This window comes from Panulirus ornatus, chromosome 41 (assembly GCF_036320965.1).
Source record: "Panulirus ornatus isolate Po-2019 chromosome 41, ASM3632096v1, whole genome shotgun sequence".
In the NCBI taxonomy this organism is placed as follows: domain Eukaryota; kingdom Metazoa; phylum Arthropoda; class Malacostraca; order Decapoda; family Palinuridae; genus Panulirus; species Panulirus ornatus.
In genome coordinates, this window is record NC_092264.1 from 16341066 (window position 1) to 16356512 (window position 15447).

At 40.7% G+C, this 15447-nt stretch overlaps 1 protein-coding gene across 4 annotated transcripts in view; it reads right to left on the reverse strand.

The window, feature by feature from the left end:
• The window catches only part of LOC139761715 (uncharacterized), a 119965-nt gene that overhangs the window by 83328 nt on the left and 21190 nt on the right, over window positions 1-15447 (reverse strand). For 3 of the 4 annotated variants that reach the window (XM_071686094.1, XM_071686092.1, XM_071686093.1), the window contains exons 2-3: window positions 1370-4950; window positions 1182-1250 (exon numbers count right to left, since the gene is read on the reverse strand). In XM_071686094.1, coding sequence (XP_071542195.1) covers window positions 1182-1250; window positions 1370-4932 — 3632 coding nt within the window. In that variant the 5' untranslated portion in view covers window positions 4933-4950. The remainder of the gene's footprint in view (window positions 1-1181; window positions 1251-1369; window positions 4951-15447) is intronic. The other variant, XM_071686095.1, reaches the window with a different exon arrangement.

A 15447-nucleotide genomic window follows, 5' to 3' on the forward strand; every position in this document is an offset into this window, starting at 1 on the left:
ACCAAGATGTGAGCAGGAGAGTGTGATTCATGTTTGTCCAGGTAGCATGGTTTCTGAGTACTAACACTGGTGTTCGGGATCTGTGAATGAAGGTTACTGGTTGCTGAAGAATGAGGCAAGGGTAAACATTTTATCTATACTTGAAGGTTTATGGTTAATTAGAGAGTGGTTAGGGTGGGAGGGGTCTAGTACTGCTGCATAAAATTGTGGTCTGAACATGATGAGGTGGGGCTGTACTGGGAGAATCTTCATTTCACTGTGAAGGTGCTGAGCATTTGAAGCTGCTGGGCAGCTTGTGATTGTCCAAAATGAGCTTTTTTGTATGGTTTGCACCTTCGTTCTACTTGCTTTTGAAAGGGTGGAAGACTAGGCAGGTGAGGCAGCTTAAAGTGGAGTGGATGAATTATTTGTATAGGATGTTAAGGGATTCTCTTTCTTGTCAAAATCTGGAGCCAGTAAGTGTTCTGAGGGCAACTAGTCTGTGGGTTGCTTCTGCATTGATGTTATTGAAGTGTAGAGCAAATGTTATGAGTGTGTCATATGTAATACCTGCAATGACTGGTGTTTAGTTCAGAGGGAGTGACCGTCCATTCAAGGTGATTGAAGTGTGTGAGCAGGATTCATGTCCATCTGGGGTTAAGTGACGGACTGAAAATATCTGTGGAGAGGCTGACACTCTGTTCTGGGTAAGCCACTGTTCAAATTGTGTAATGTAGTGCTGCATATTTGTTGTTGCTACTGTGGTGTCAGGGTGTAATGATGTGATTGTAAGGTCATCTGCATATGAAAGGACCTTCATGATGAGGTTTGCCAGAGGTAATGGGAATTCATGAAGGAAGAGATAGAAGAGGGTTGGAGAGAGAAGTGCTCCTACGGGAACTCCAGGGTAAAGAGTAAGTTGTTTAGAGCTGAAGACATTATGAATGGTTCTGGCATGGTGGCCAACCACTTTCTGCCACTGTTGTGGAGGATGATGTCAAGTATTTTTTGTGTGAAGTCGTGTTGGGGAACCTGTCATGTGTACAGGTAACGTCTATTGCCACTAATACTGAGCAAAATTTATGATATACCCATAAATAATGTCTGACTCAAGAGTAAACCTCTAATTCTGCATGCTTCATATTTTGCTGTCACTTCTTTCAATGAAGTGACAGTCACTGAAATATTTGTAAAACACTTACTTGCACTTTGGAATGGTATAGCTGATATTCAGATGAGAATTATGATTCAGGTAAGCATCCAAGTCATTGCTGAAAAGAGTTAGTCAATATGAAGTACATAGAACATGCAGTTTACATAAGAAAATCTGTAAATAGAGCAGACAAAAATTACAGTATCAAGACACATGATTTTACATTTCACCATTTACCTTGCAAATGCTCCAGAGTCATTACTACAACCCTCTTTAGAGATGTGAGGATTCTTCTCATGCAAATTTGAAAGCTGATTCTGGCCAAGACCTGAATGCATCTTGTTCTTTATCAGTTTCTTACGTTTTTTTCGCTTTTTCTTTAGCCATGGACGATGACCTTTCTCACCTCTGCTATTCTGCTTGTTTGTATAGGCTATCATTTCTTCCTTTGTAGAAAATGAAATAAATGAAAAGCCATCAACAATATCTACTAATTCTCCTCCTGGTCCAACAGTACTCTGCACTTGGATCATCTCATCTAGTGCAACTGAATAAGCTGGTACATGATGTACTTTTGGTTCAGGATCTGGAAAGCCAAGAAATGGACTGTCAGTATTAACTGCAATATTAACACCAGTCTTATTCATATTCTTACTATCTTTCAGATGAGAAATATTATCAACATTTGGGTTGTTTGTTTGATTACTTTTGATAATTCCTAAACATGTGTTGATGAACGCCTTTGAAGAACAATTTGCCAAAGCACTGTCTTCTTTGATGCTGTCTACATTAGAATCCATTGTTACCCCGGATGGATAGACATCATCACTGGTGTGAAGTGAAGAAGATCCAGTAACCTGTTCAGTCAAGTGTATACGAACTGCTTCACTATTGGATGCTGTCTTCAACACTTCATTAACATGAGAAGCCTCTGATGAAACATCACCAGAACATGAATTTTTTTTATCAATTTTACGATCTCTGGAAACTCCTGTTTCTTTAACAATTTTGTTTTGCTCTATAATGCCTGTATCATTTAGATTGTCTTTCGTATCTTCCTCACCCTCTCCTTCGGAACTTGATACAGTATTGTCAGTGTCAGGCTGGACGGGTTTTTCATGATTGAAAATCTGACTCATCTGCCGCAAAATGTTGATCTTATCATTGTGCAACATGATATCAAGTGATCGTTTAGCCAGGCTCGCGCTACTGTACACAGGTCGTGGAGTCAAAGACTTTTCATATGAGACAGGTGATTTTTTGCGAGTATTATTTGATGTTTTTGTTTTTTCAATGCTTCCTGATGAATAGGAATGATCTAATGCAACTCTTCCCTCTGGAGAAAGCATGTCTCTCTTAATTATGGGGTGAAGTTCAGGAACCTTGGTACTATCATCCTCACTGCTGCTTTCAAGCTCTTCATTGGCTATCAAGTCAACCTCAGCTGAAAGTTCACCTACACTTAACATTTGCCCACTAATATCTTCAGTCTCTCCAACAACTACTTCTTCCGTTTCAATGTCTGTATAATCATACAGATGAACCTTCTGTGGATACAAGCTTGACTGTTGATTAGTTGAAGTTTGTGATCTCTCATCTGCAATTATGACAGGTTTAGGTGAACTGTTAATAACCCCACTTTTAATAATTACTGTTTCTTTTCCAAATCCAGTTGCATTCTTTAAAATTACATCACCTGTTACTCCCTTTATGCTAGGTATTTTCAGATTTAACTTTCTTGGTGAAGCATTACTATTTCTGGGATTCACTGCTGTCACCTTGAGAGAAAGAAAATCTGCTACACTCACCAAAAGTGGAGGTTTTTGTGAATTTTGAGTTCCAGTCGATTTCAAAGAGGCTGGCTGAAGTACTGATGATGGGATCAAGTTATTTGCTCCCTTTGAGCTGCTGTTCACAGGCTTTAAAACTGGGTAATTAATGGCTACTTCATTCATCAGTGACAACTTTTTACTATCCTGTGATTTTGAGACGCTGTTAATGTCATTTGATGTGTTTGCATTATCTTGACTTCTTTCATTCAAAAAACCTCCTTGAGAATTGAGTACACTTTGTTTATGCTTACGAAAACTATATGAATCATCTTTTTTGGACTGGGTATAAGAACTTAGACTTGTGACAGTATTAATACGAATATCTTCATTATCATTTCCAAGTGAATTTTGCTCCTTTACCTTCAGCTCTTGTGTTAAAGTTTTATGGTTCTTCCTCTCATCACTGATAAAAGAAAATCTATCATCCATGGATAAATGTTCCTCACTAAGTTTTATATCACTAGAAGTTAATTTGAGGGGCATCGCCATTTTCAAAACTGCTTTGCTTGCTTTTACCTCAGACTGACTTTTCTTCTTGCTTTTTGGCATTGCTCTATCAATTCTATTGTCTTTATCAGAGTCTGACATAATCACAACAGGAATCCTGCTATCAGCCTTATTCTCAGTCATCTGATGTAGGATATTTTCCAGATTCAAATAATCACTTTTTTTACTTTGTGCTTCCTTCATGGTCTGAAGAACTACAAGATTACTTTTGGATGCATCAAGTACTGGTGCTGAAGCCAAGTCACATGTAGTTTTCTTTTTTCCTTTGGGTCTCTTAACAACGTTGCTTTGTATCCCATCATCAGTGCTAACAAGTTTATCATTAATTTTTTCTTTGTTGGCGTGTTCCAGTACATTCTTCGAATTTATCTTTTTGGCACCTTTCGTTTCATTTACATTTTCAAGAACTTCCTGCTTACTTGTGTTTGATAACTTGCTGGAATCCTTTATGGGATAATCCTGAGCAAGCCTTTTCAGCGATTCGGGTGTATCTAATACTTTAAGCTTTCTTTCTTTCCTCCCATCTTTTTTTGGTACTTCCTTACCATCTTTTTTTAATCTATCATGCATCAGGGTCTTTCCTTTGCTTAGAGCTAATGACTTTGGGTCTTCTGGAACTCGAGTTCTTCTTCTGGTTGCAATACTCTCTGGATTAAGAGTGGGCGGTTCTGTCCAAATCTGTGCTCTTCCACGTCCCTCCTTCAAAAAAAGAATTAGATCAGGAGGAGAATCACTGGTAGATTCAGCCTTTTCAGCTTTTGGTGTATACTTTTTACTTGAATTATTAAGAGAAGTACTTGTACTTGTTTCTTCACCTCCATGCTGGGCGTGCACTTCTTTTAAATCAAATCCACAGAAACTTTCCATTAGATCTTTATTTCTTGAGCTAGACCATTGCACAGTTTTATCATCATTTAACAGAGGATTATTTTGTTTGCTCTCTTCTTTCCCATCCCTGTCAGATGATGAAATTTCTGTTACCTTAAGTGATACTTGTGACTTTTGACCTAAATCCATTTTTTCTCTCATGTCTACAGATTGTATTTCTACATCTGAATCATCATATATCTCATTTTTCACTGTATAATAACTTGCCAAATCTTGGTAAAATGGAGATATAGTTTCTTCAGTCTCCAACTTTCTTTTTGCTTTAGGAGATTTTCTTGGAGACATGCAACCTTTTTTCACTACTTCCTTTACTGAGACATCTACTTTTTCCAATGGGCTTATTTGTATTGGTGAGGGGTTTCCCTCAAGAACGTCTTCATCAGATCTTAGTTTTGAAGAGGCGGCATCCACCGGTGACTTTCCTTCTTTGGTAGATCGAGGAGACTTCTGTCCTGAACTTGAGTCTGTGACCTTTTTACCAAGTAACTTAACATACTCCCTAATATTTTCTCTACTCCTTTCTGTTGATCTTCGTTGACGCCCTGGGCTATTACCAATACCCGAGTCACTCATGATCACACTCCGCTACTCCTGCAAATGTAAAGAAAGCACTGAATAGTTTTTCATACATAATCTTTCTGCTTCACAACAACAGGCAAAAACAATAAATAAATAAAAAGGCTTCCCTCAATTTACACAGGAAATGTATTTTCAAAGAAGGCCTTACAAAAAGAATTCATGCAAAGTCCCAAAGCATTCCAATGTTTGCACCCCCACCTCACAACTACAAACATAAGACTCATAAACAATACTAAAAATTAGATATTTCTTGTAATGAGCTAAAGACTAAACAACTACATGAGCCATAAATGGGTGGAAGGATATAATATGATCTGATGTGTTGGTAGACTGAGCAGATAATATGCTTCCACATATGTGGTTACTCATTTTTCTTTATTTTTCCATTTGTCTTTGAGCTTAAGGATATATTTCAATATGATGCAGTCAAACCTTGATCATACCAGGTTTTATCATTAATTTTTCACATTCAACAGTGCATTACAAAGTGACCAACTAAAAAAATCCATTACAGCTTCACTGTTTCAACTTTCAATATGAGCTGAGAACAATCCTACTTGGATTGAAACTTTATCATACTTCTCCAGTTTCCACCTGTGGGACCGTCATGTTGTCCACTGTATATAAAAGATGTATATTAAAGATAGATAAGTATGCTTACTGGGCAACATTAAAGGTCAACACCAACAGAAACCCAAGCTAAGAGAATGCACCATCACAGCATGGGAAAAGAACCTTGTTTCAAAACTGTCTTTAAATCTACACTTGCATATCCCATAAGCATGGAATAACTGTGCAACATGGCAAAAAAGTTGAGCTAAGGACCCCAATAACATATTATTCGCCATCTATAAAAACTGTAATTAGATAACCAATGAGCGAGTGAATGCAGTATGTCTCCCTCCACAAGCTCACTTCCCAGCATATTCGCTTTAAAGGGAGACACAAACAAAGGCATCTTCATTACAGCATCAATACGTCTTAGATCACTTCACATTCAACAAATTCATGTTTGCCTTGTCCTACATAAATACATCTCACATTACCCTTGAAATACTTAAATTCAATTCAACCTCAACAAACACATATTCATATTGCCCTCAATAAACACATATTCACTTCATCCACGACAAAAGTAACTTCACTATATCATAAACACCACTTGGTCAGGTCAAAGGCCAAGGTTAGTGAGCTTCTTGTTAGAATGCAAATTACGAATAAGAATAAAAAAATAAGAATAAAATGAGTAAACACAATATATTCTCCCTCCTGTAAAGGACTAAAAGGGAAGGGAGCGGGGGGTTGGAAATCCTCCCCTCTCATTTTTTGATTTTCCAAAGATAGGAACAGAGAAGGGGGCCAAGTGGGGATTTCCCTCAAAGGCTCAGTCCTCTGTTCCTAAAGCTACCTCGCTAACGCAGGAAATGGCGAATAGTATGAAAAAAAAAAAAAAAAAAATTATAATTATTATCATATAACCCCAAAGCCACTTCTCCAGGGGGTCTGCAGCTTGAAGGCTGCAATTTAATCAGTAGCAAGGGGAAATGGAAACCTATAGAGCGACATCTTTGATGAGATTTTATTCTGGCAATCAAGCCGATGAAAATGACTTTTTACTTACAATGTATCTTAACTATCAGGCTACCTATATCTCTGATGCCAGTTTCCAATTGGAACTCCCTTAAGGGGGTGGCCACAGCAACAGAGTCTTCTTAAGAGTGAACTCCAGTCCCACTTCTTAGCCTTTAGTGCCTTACCTTTAACAGACCACCAGCAGAGGGTGGTTCCAACAATGATATATGGGTTGGGCCATTCTTTTGTCTGTTTCCTTGTGCTACCTTGCTAACGCGGGAGACAGCGGCAAAGCAAAATAAATAATTTATATTTTTTTTATTTATTATACTTTGTCGCTGTCTCCCGCGTTTGCGAGGTAGTGCAAGGAAACAGACGAAAGAAATGGCCCAACCCCCCCCATACACATGTATATACATACGTCCACACACGCAAATATACATACCTACACAGCTTTCCATGGTTTACCCCAGACGCCTTCACATGCCTTGATTCAATCCACTGACAGCACGTCAACCCCGGTATACCACATCGCTCCAGTTCACTCTATTCCTTGCCCTCCTTTCACCCTCCTGCATGTTCAGGCCCCGATCACACAAATTCTTTTTCACTCCATCTTTCCACCTCCCAATTTGGTCTCCCTCTTCTCCTCGTTCCCTCCACCTCCGACACATATATCCTCTTGGTCAATCTTTCCTCACTCATTCTCTCCATGTGCCCAAACCACTTCAAAACACCTCTTCTGCTCTCTCAACCACGCTCTTTTTATTTCCACACATCTCTCTTACCCTTACGTTACTCACTCGATCAAACCACCTCACACCACACATTGTCCTCAAACATCTCATTTCCAGCACATCCATCCTCCTGCGCACAACTCTATCCATAGCCCACGCCTCGCAACCATACAACATTGTTGGAACCACTATTCCTTCAAACATACCCATTTTTGCTTTCCGAGATAATGTTCTCGACTTCCACACATTCTTCAAGGCCCCAGAATTTTCGCCCCCTCCCCCACCCTATGATCCACTTCCGCTTCCATGGTTCCATCCGCTGCCAGATCCACTCCCAGATATCTAAAACACTTCACTTCCTCCAGTTTTTCTCCATTCAAACTCACCTCCCAATTGACTTGACCCTCAACCCTACTGTACCTAATAACCTTGCTCTTATTCACATTTACTCTTAACTTTCTTCTTCCACACACTTTACCAAACTCAGTCACCAGCTTCTGCAGTTTCTCACATGAATCAGCCACCAGCGCTGTATCATCAGCAAACAACAACTGACTCACTTCCCAAGCTCTCTCATCCAAATCGTCCAAATGCCTCTCTCTTCTCTTTCACTAATACTCTTACTTCTTCATCCCACCACTCACTACCCTTTCTAATCAACCCATCTCCCACTCTTCTCATGCCACAAGCATCTTTTGCGCAATCCATCACTGATTCCCTAAATACATCCCATTCCTCCCCCACTCCCCTTACTTCCATTATATATATAATTTATATATATATATATATATATATATATATCTTTCTTTCAAACTATTTGCCATTTCCCACGTTAGCGAGGTAGCGTTAAGAACAGAGGACTGGGCCTTTGAGGGAATGTCCTCACCTGGCCCCCTTCTCTGTTCCTTCTTTTGGAAAATTAAAAAAAAAAGAGGGGAAGATTTCCAGCCCCCCACTCCCTCCCCTTTCAGTCGCCTTCTACGACACGCAGGGAATACGTGGGAAGTATTTTTTCTCCCCTATCCCCAATCGTGTTTGCGGGGTAGAGCAAGGAAACAGATGAAAGAAATGGCCCAACCCACCCCCATACACATGTATATACATACACGTCCACACACGCAAATATACATACCCATACATCTCAATGTACACATATATATATACATACACAGACACATACATATATACACATGTACATAATTCATACTGTCTGCCTTTATTTATTCCCATCACCATCTCGCCACACATGGAATAACATCCCCCTCCCCCTCGTGTGCGAGGTAGCACTAGTAAAAGACAAAAAAGGCCCCATTCATTCACACTCAGTCTCTAGCTGTCATGTAATAATGCCCAAAACCAAAGCTCCCTTTCCACATCCAGGCCCCACACAACTTTCCATGGTTTACCCCAGACGCTTCACATGCCCTGATTCAATCCATTGACAGCACGTTGAACCCGGTATACCACATCGATCCAATTCACTCTATTCCTTGCCCTCCTTTCACCCTCCTGCATGTTCAGGGCCCGATCACTCAAAATCTTTTTCACTCCATCTTTCCACCTCCAATTTGGTCTCCCACTTCTCCTCGTTCCCTCCACCTCCGACACATATATCCTCTTGGTCAATCTTTCCCCACTCATTCTCTCCATGTGCCCAAACCATTTCAAAACACCCTCTTCTGCTCTCTCTACCACGCTCTTTTTATTTCCACACATCTCTCTTACCCTTACATTACTTACTCGATCAAACCACCTCACACCACACATTTTACTCAAACATCTCATTTCCAGCACATCCATCCTCCTGCGCACAACTCTATCCATAGCCCACGCCTCGCAACCATACAACATTGTTGGAACCACTATTCCTTCAAACATACCCATTTTAGCTTTCCGAGATAATGTTCTCGACTTCCACACATTCTTCAAGGCTCCCAGGATTTTCGCCCCCTCCCCCACCCTATGATTCACTTCCGCTTCCATGGTTCCATCCGCTGCCAGATCCACTCCCAGATATCTAAAACACTTTACTTCCTCCAGTTTTTCTCCATTCAAACTTACCTCCCAATTGACTTGACCCTCAACCCTACTGTACCTAATCACCTTGCTCTTATTCACATTTACTCTTAACTTTCTTCTTTCACACACTTTACCAAACTCAGTCACCAGCTTCTGCAGTTTCTCACATGAATCAGCCACCAGCGCTGTATCATCAGCAAACAACAACTGACTCACTTCCCAAGCTCTCTCATCCACAACAGACTTCATACTTGCCCCTCTTTCCAAAACTCTTGCATTCACCTCCCTAACAACCCCATCCATAAACAAATTAAACAACCATGGAGACATCACACACCCCTTCCGCAAACCTACATTCACTGAGAACCAATCACTTTCCTCTCTTCCTACACGTACACATGCCTTACATCCTCGATAAAAACTTTTCACTGCTTCTAACAACTTGCCTCCCACACCATATATTCTTAATACCTTCCACAGAGCATCTCTATCAACTCTATCATATGTTTTCTCCAGATCCATAAATGCTACATACAAATCCATTTGCTTTTCTAAGTATTTCTCACACACACACATATATATATATATATATATATATATATATATATATATATATATATATATTATCCCGGGGGATAGGGGAGAAAGAATAGTTCCCACGTATTCCCTGCGTGTCGTAGAAGGCGACTAAAAGGGAAGGGAGCGGGGGGCTGGAAATCCTCCCCTCTCGTTTTTTTTTTCTTTTTTTTAATTTTCCAAAAGAAGGAACAGAGAAGAGGGCCAGGTGAGGATATTTCCTCAAAGGCCCAGTCCTCTGTTCTTAACGCTACCTCGCTGTCACGGGAAATGGCGGATAGTATGAAAAAAAAAAAAATATATATATATATATATATATATATATATATATATATATATATATATATATTTTTTGCTTTGTCGCTGTCTCCCGCGTTTGCGAGGTAGCGCAAGGAAACAGACGAAAGAAATGGCCCAACCCACCCCCATACACATGTATATACATACGTCCACACACGCAAATATACATACCTACACAGCTTTCCATGGTTTACCCCAGATGCTTCACATGCCCTGATTCAATCCACTGACAGCACATCAACCCCAGTATACCACATCGATCCAATTCACTCTATTCCTTGCCCTCCTTTCACCCTCCTGCATGTTCAGGCCCCGATCACTCAAAATCTTTTTCACTCCATCTTTCCACCTCCAATTTGGTCTCCCACTTCTCCTCGTTCCCTCCACCTCCGACACATATATCCTCTTGGTCAATCTTTCCTCACTCATTCTCTCCATGTGCCCAAACCATTTCAAAACACCCTCTTCTGCTCTCTCAACCACGCTCTTTTTATTTCCACACATCTCTCTTACCCTTACGTTACTTACTCGATAAAACCACCTCACACCACACATTGTCCTCAAACATCTCATTTCCAGCACATCCATCCTCCTGCGCACCACTCTATCCATAGCCCACGCCTCGCAACCATACAACATTGTTGGAACCACTATTCCTTCAAACATACCCATTTTTGCTTTCCGAGATAATTATATTTATTTTATTTATTATACTTTGTCGCTGTCTCCCGCGTTTGCGAGGTAGCGCAAGGAAACAGACGAAAGAAATGGCCCAACCCCCCCCCATACACATGTATATACATACGTCCACACACGCAAATATACATACCTACACAGCTTATATATATATATATATATATATATATATATATATATATATATATATATATATATATATTTTTTTCAAACTAATCGCCATTTCCCGCGTTAGCGAGGTAGCGTTAAGAACAGAGAACTGGGCCACTGAGGGAATATCCTCACTTGGCCCCCTTCTCTGTTCCTTCTTTTGGAAAATTAAAAAAAATTGAGAGGGGAGGATTTCCAGCCCCCCGCTCCCTCCCCTTTTAGCCGCCTTCTACGACACGCAGGGAATACGTGGGAAGTATTCTTTCTCCCCTATCCCCAGGGATATATATATATATATATATATATATATATATATATATATGAAAGCCGGCAAGGCAGCAGGTTTGGATGGTATTGCAGTGGAATTTATTAAAAAAAGGGGGTGACTGTATTGTTGACTGGTTGGTAAGGTTATTTAATGTATGTATGACTCATGGTGAGGTGCCTGAGGATTGGCGGAATGCGTGCATAGTGCCATTGTACAAAGGCAAATGGGATAAGAGTGAGTGCTCAAATTACAGAGGTATAAGTTTGTTGAGTATTCCTGGCAAATTGTATGGGAGGGTATTGATTGAGAGGGTGAAGGCATGTACAGAGCATCAGATTGGGGAAGAGCAGTGTGGTTTCAGAAGTGGTAGAGGATGTGTGGATCAGGTGTTTGCTTTGAAGAATGTATGTGAGAAATACTTAGAAAAGCAAATGGATTTGTATGTAGCATTTATGGATCTGGAGAATGCATATGATAGAGTTGATAGAGATGCTCTGAGGAAGGTATTAAGAATATATGGTGTGGGAGGCAAGTTGTTAGAAGCAGTGAAAAGTTTTTATTGAGGATGTAAGGCATGTGTACGTGTAGGAAGAGAGGAAAGTGATTGGTTCTCCGTGAATGTAGGTTTACGGCAGGGGTGTGTGATGTCTCCATGGTTGTTTAATTTGTTTATGGATGGGGTTGTTAGGGAGGTGAATGCAAGAGTTTTGGAAAGAGGGGCAAGGATGAAGTCTGTTGGGGATGAGAGAGCTTGGGAAGTGAGTCAGTTGTTGTTCGCTGATGATACAGCGCTGGTGGCTGATTCATGTGAGAAACTGCAGAAGCTGGTGACTGAGTTTGGTAAAGTGTGTGAAAGAAGAAAGTTAAGAGTAAATGTGAATAAGAGCAAGGTTATTAGGTACAGTAGGGTTGAGGGTCAAGTCAATTGGGAGGTAAGTTTGAATGGAGAAAAACTGGAGGAAGTGAAGTGTTTTAGATATCTGGGAGTGGATCTGGCAGCGGATGGAAACATGGAAGCGGAAGTGGATCATAGGGTGAGGGAGGGGGCGAAAATTCTGGGAGCCTTGAAGAATGTGTGGAAGTCGAGAACATTATCTCGGAAAGCAAAAATGGGTATGTTTGAAGGAACAGTGGTTCCAACAATGTTGTATGGTTGCGAGGCGTGGACTATGGATAGAGTTGTGCGCAGGAGGATGGATGTGCTGGAAATGAGATGTTTGAGGACAATGTGTGGTGTGAGGTGGTTTGATCGAGTAAGTAACGTAAGGGTAAGAGAGATGTGTGGAAATAAAAAGAGCGTGGTTGAGAGAGCAGAAGAGGGTGTTTTGAAATGGTTTGGTCACATGGAGAGAATGAGCGAGGAAAGATTGACCAAGAGGATATATGTGTCGGAGGTGGAGGGAACGAGGAGAAGAGGGAGACCAAATTGGAGGTGGAAAGATGGAGTGAAAAAGATTTTGTGTGATCGGGGCCTGAACATGCAGGAGGGTGAAAGGAAGGCAAGGAATAGAGTGAATTGGAGCGATGTGGTATACCAGGGTTGACGTGCTGTCAGTGGATTGAATCAAGGCATGTGAAGCGTCTGGGGTAAACCATGGAAAGCTGTGTAGGTATGTATATTTGCGTGTGTGGACGTATGTATATACATGTGTATGGGGGTGGGTTGGGCCATTTCTTTCGTCTGTTTCCTTGCGCTACCTCGCAAACGCGGGAGACAGCGACAAAAAAAAAAAGAAAAAAAAAAAAACATATATATATATATATATATATATATATATATATATATATATATACATATATATATCCAATATTGCTTCTTCACCTTTAGTGCATAATCCTTTGCAGGCCATTGGCAGAAGGTAACTCTTGCTCAGTGTTAGCAAAGGTTCCTACCTTAAGTTCTTACAGACTACTTCTACCTTAATGCTTCTGCCTAATGTTCCTACTAACTTCTTCCAGTGAATGTCAGTAGAGGAAACAAATAGATATGTGCAGTATTTCAGGGAAACATTTCCACCATTTTCACCTCACATTACATTGGTTGATGGGAGTAAAATAACCAAGGATGGGACTTATCCTTTCCTCTGTGTGATGATTCTTAAGTCACTCTTAAAAAGAATGAGAATGAATGACTTGCACAATGGATGGTATGTGCAAAATGAAGAGTTTAGGGGCTTTGTGACTGTTTTCTTTAACTAAATTCTTCAGTTCCAGTTGACAATAAATAGCTTGTGTAAGGAGGTGATAATCTGCAGAAAATCTGGCAAATTCCTGAACTTCTTTGCACAAAATATCAGACGATGTTTGTCAGAAAGAATACTTTTCACGTATTCCCTGCGTGTTGTAGAAGGCGACTAAAAGGGAATGGAGGGGGTGCTGGAAATCCTCCCCTCTCTTTTTCTTTTTTTCCAAAAGAAAGAGCAGAGAAGGGGCCAGGTGAGGATATTCCCTCAAAGGCCCAGTCCTCTGTTCTTAACGCTACCTCGCTAATGCGGGAAACGGCGAATAGTATGAAAAAATAAATATATATATATCTTTCTTTTCTTTTTCTTTCAAACTATATATATATATATATATATATATATATATATATATATTTTTTTTTTTTTTATACTTTGTCGCTGTCTCCCGCGTTTGCGAGGTAGCGCAAGGAAACAGACGAAAGAAATGGCCCAACCCCCCCCCCCATACACATGTACATACGTCCACACACGCAAATATACATACCTACACAGCTTTCCATGGTTTACCCCAGACGCTTCACATGCCTTGATTCAATCCACTGACAGCACGTCAACCCCTGTATACCACATCACTCCAATTCACTCTATTCCTTGCCCTCCTTTCACCCTCCTGCATGTTCAGGCCCCGATCACACAAAATCTTTTTCACTCCATCTTTCCACCTCCAATTTGGTCTCCCTCTTCTCCTCGTTCCCTCCACCTCCGACACATATATCCTCTTGGTCAATCTTTCCTCACTCATTCTCTCCATGTGCCCAAACCATTTCAAAACACCCTCTTCTGCTCTCTCAACCACGCTCTTTTTATTTCCACACATCTCTCTTACCCTTACGTTACTTACTCGATCAAACCACCTCACACCACACATTGTCCTCAAACATCTCATTTCCAGCACATCCATCCTCCTGCGCACATCTCTATCCATAGCCCACGCCTCGCAACCATACAACATTGTTGGAACCACTATTCCTTCAAACATACCCATTTTTGCTTTCCGAGATAATGTTCTCGACTTCCACACATTCTTCAAGGCTCCCAAAATTTTCGCCCCCTCCCCCACCCTATGATCCACTTCCGCTTCCATGGTTCCATCCGCTGACAGATCCACTCCCAGATATCTAAAACACTTCACTTCCTCCAGTTTTTCTCCATTCAAACTCACCTCCCAATTGACTTGACCCTCACCCCTACTGTACCTAATAACCTTGCTCTTATTCACATTTACTCTTAACTTTCTTCTTCCACACACTTTACCAAACTCAGTCACCAGCTTCTGCAGTTTCTCGCATGAATCAGCCACCAGCGCTGTATCATCAGCGAACAACAACTGACTCACTTCCCAAGCTCTCTCATCCCCAACAGACTTCATACTTGCCCCTCTTTCCAGGACTCTTGCATTCACCTCCCTAACAACCCCATCCATAAACAAATTAAACAACCATGGAGACATCACACACCCCTTCCGCAAACCTACATTCACTGAGAACCAATCACTTTCCTCTCTTCCTACACGTACACATGCCTTACATCCTCGATAAAAACTTTTCACTGCTTCTAACAACTTGCCTCCCACACCATATATTCTTAATACCTTCCACAGAGCATCTCTATCAACTCTATCATATGTTTTCTCCAGATCCATAAATGCTACATACAAATCCATTTGCTTTTCTAAGTATTTCTCACACACACACATATATATATATAATATATATATATATAAAATATAATATATATATATATATTATCCCGGGGGATAGGGGAGAAAGAATAGTTCCCACGTATTCCCTGCGTGTCGTAGAAGGCGACTAAAAGGGAAGGGAGCGGGGGGCTGGAAATCCTCCCCTCGTTTTTTTTTTCTTTTTTTTAATTTTCCAAAAGAAGGAACAGAGAAGAGGGCCAGGTGAGGATATTTCCTCAAAGGCCCAGTCCTCTGTTCTTAACGCTA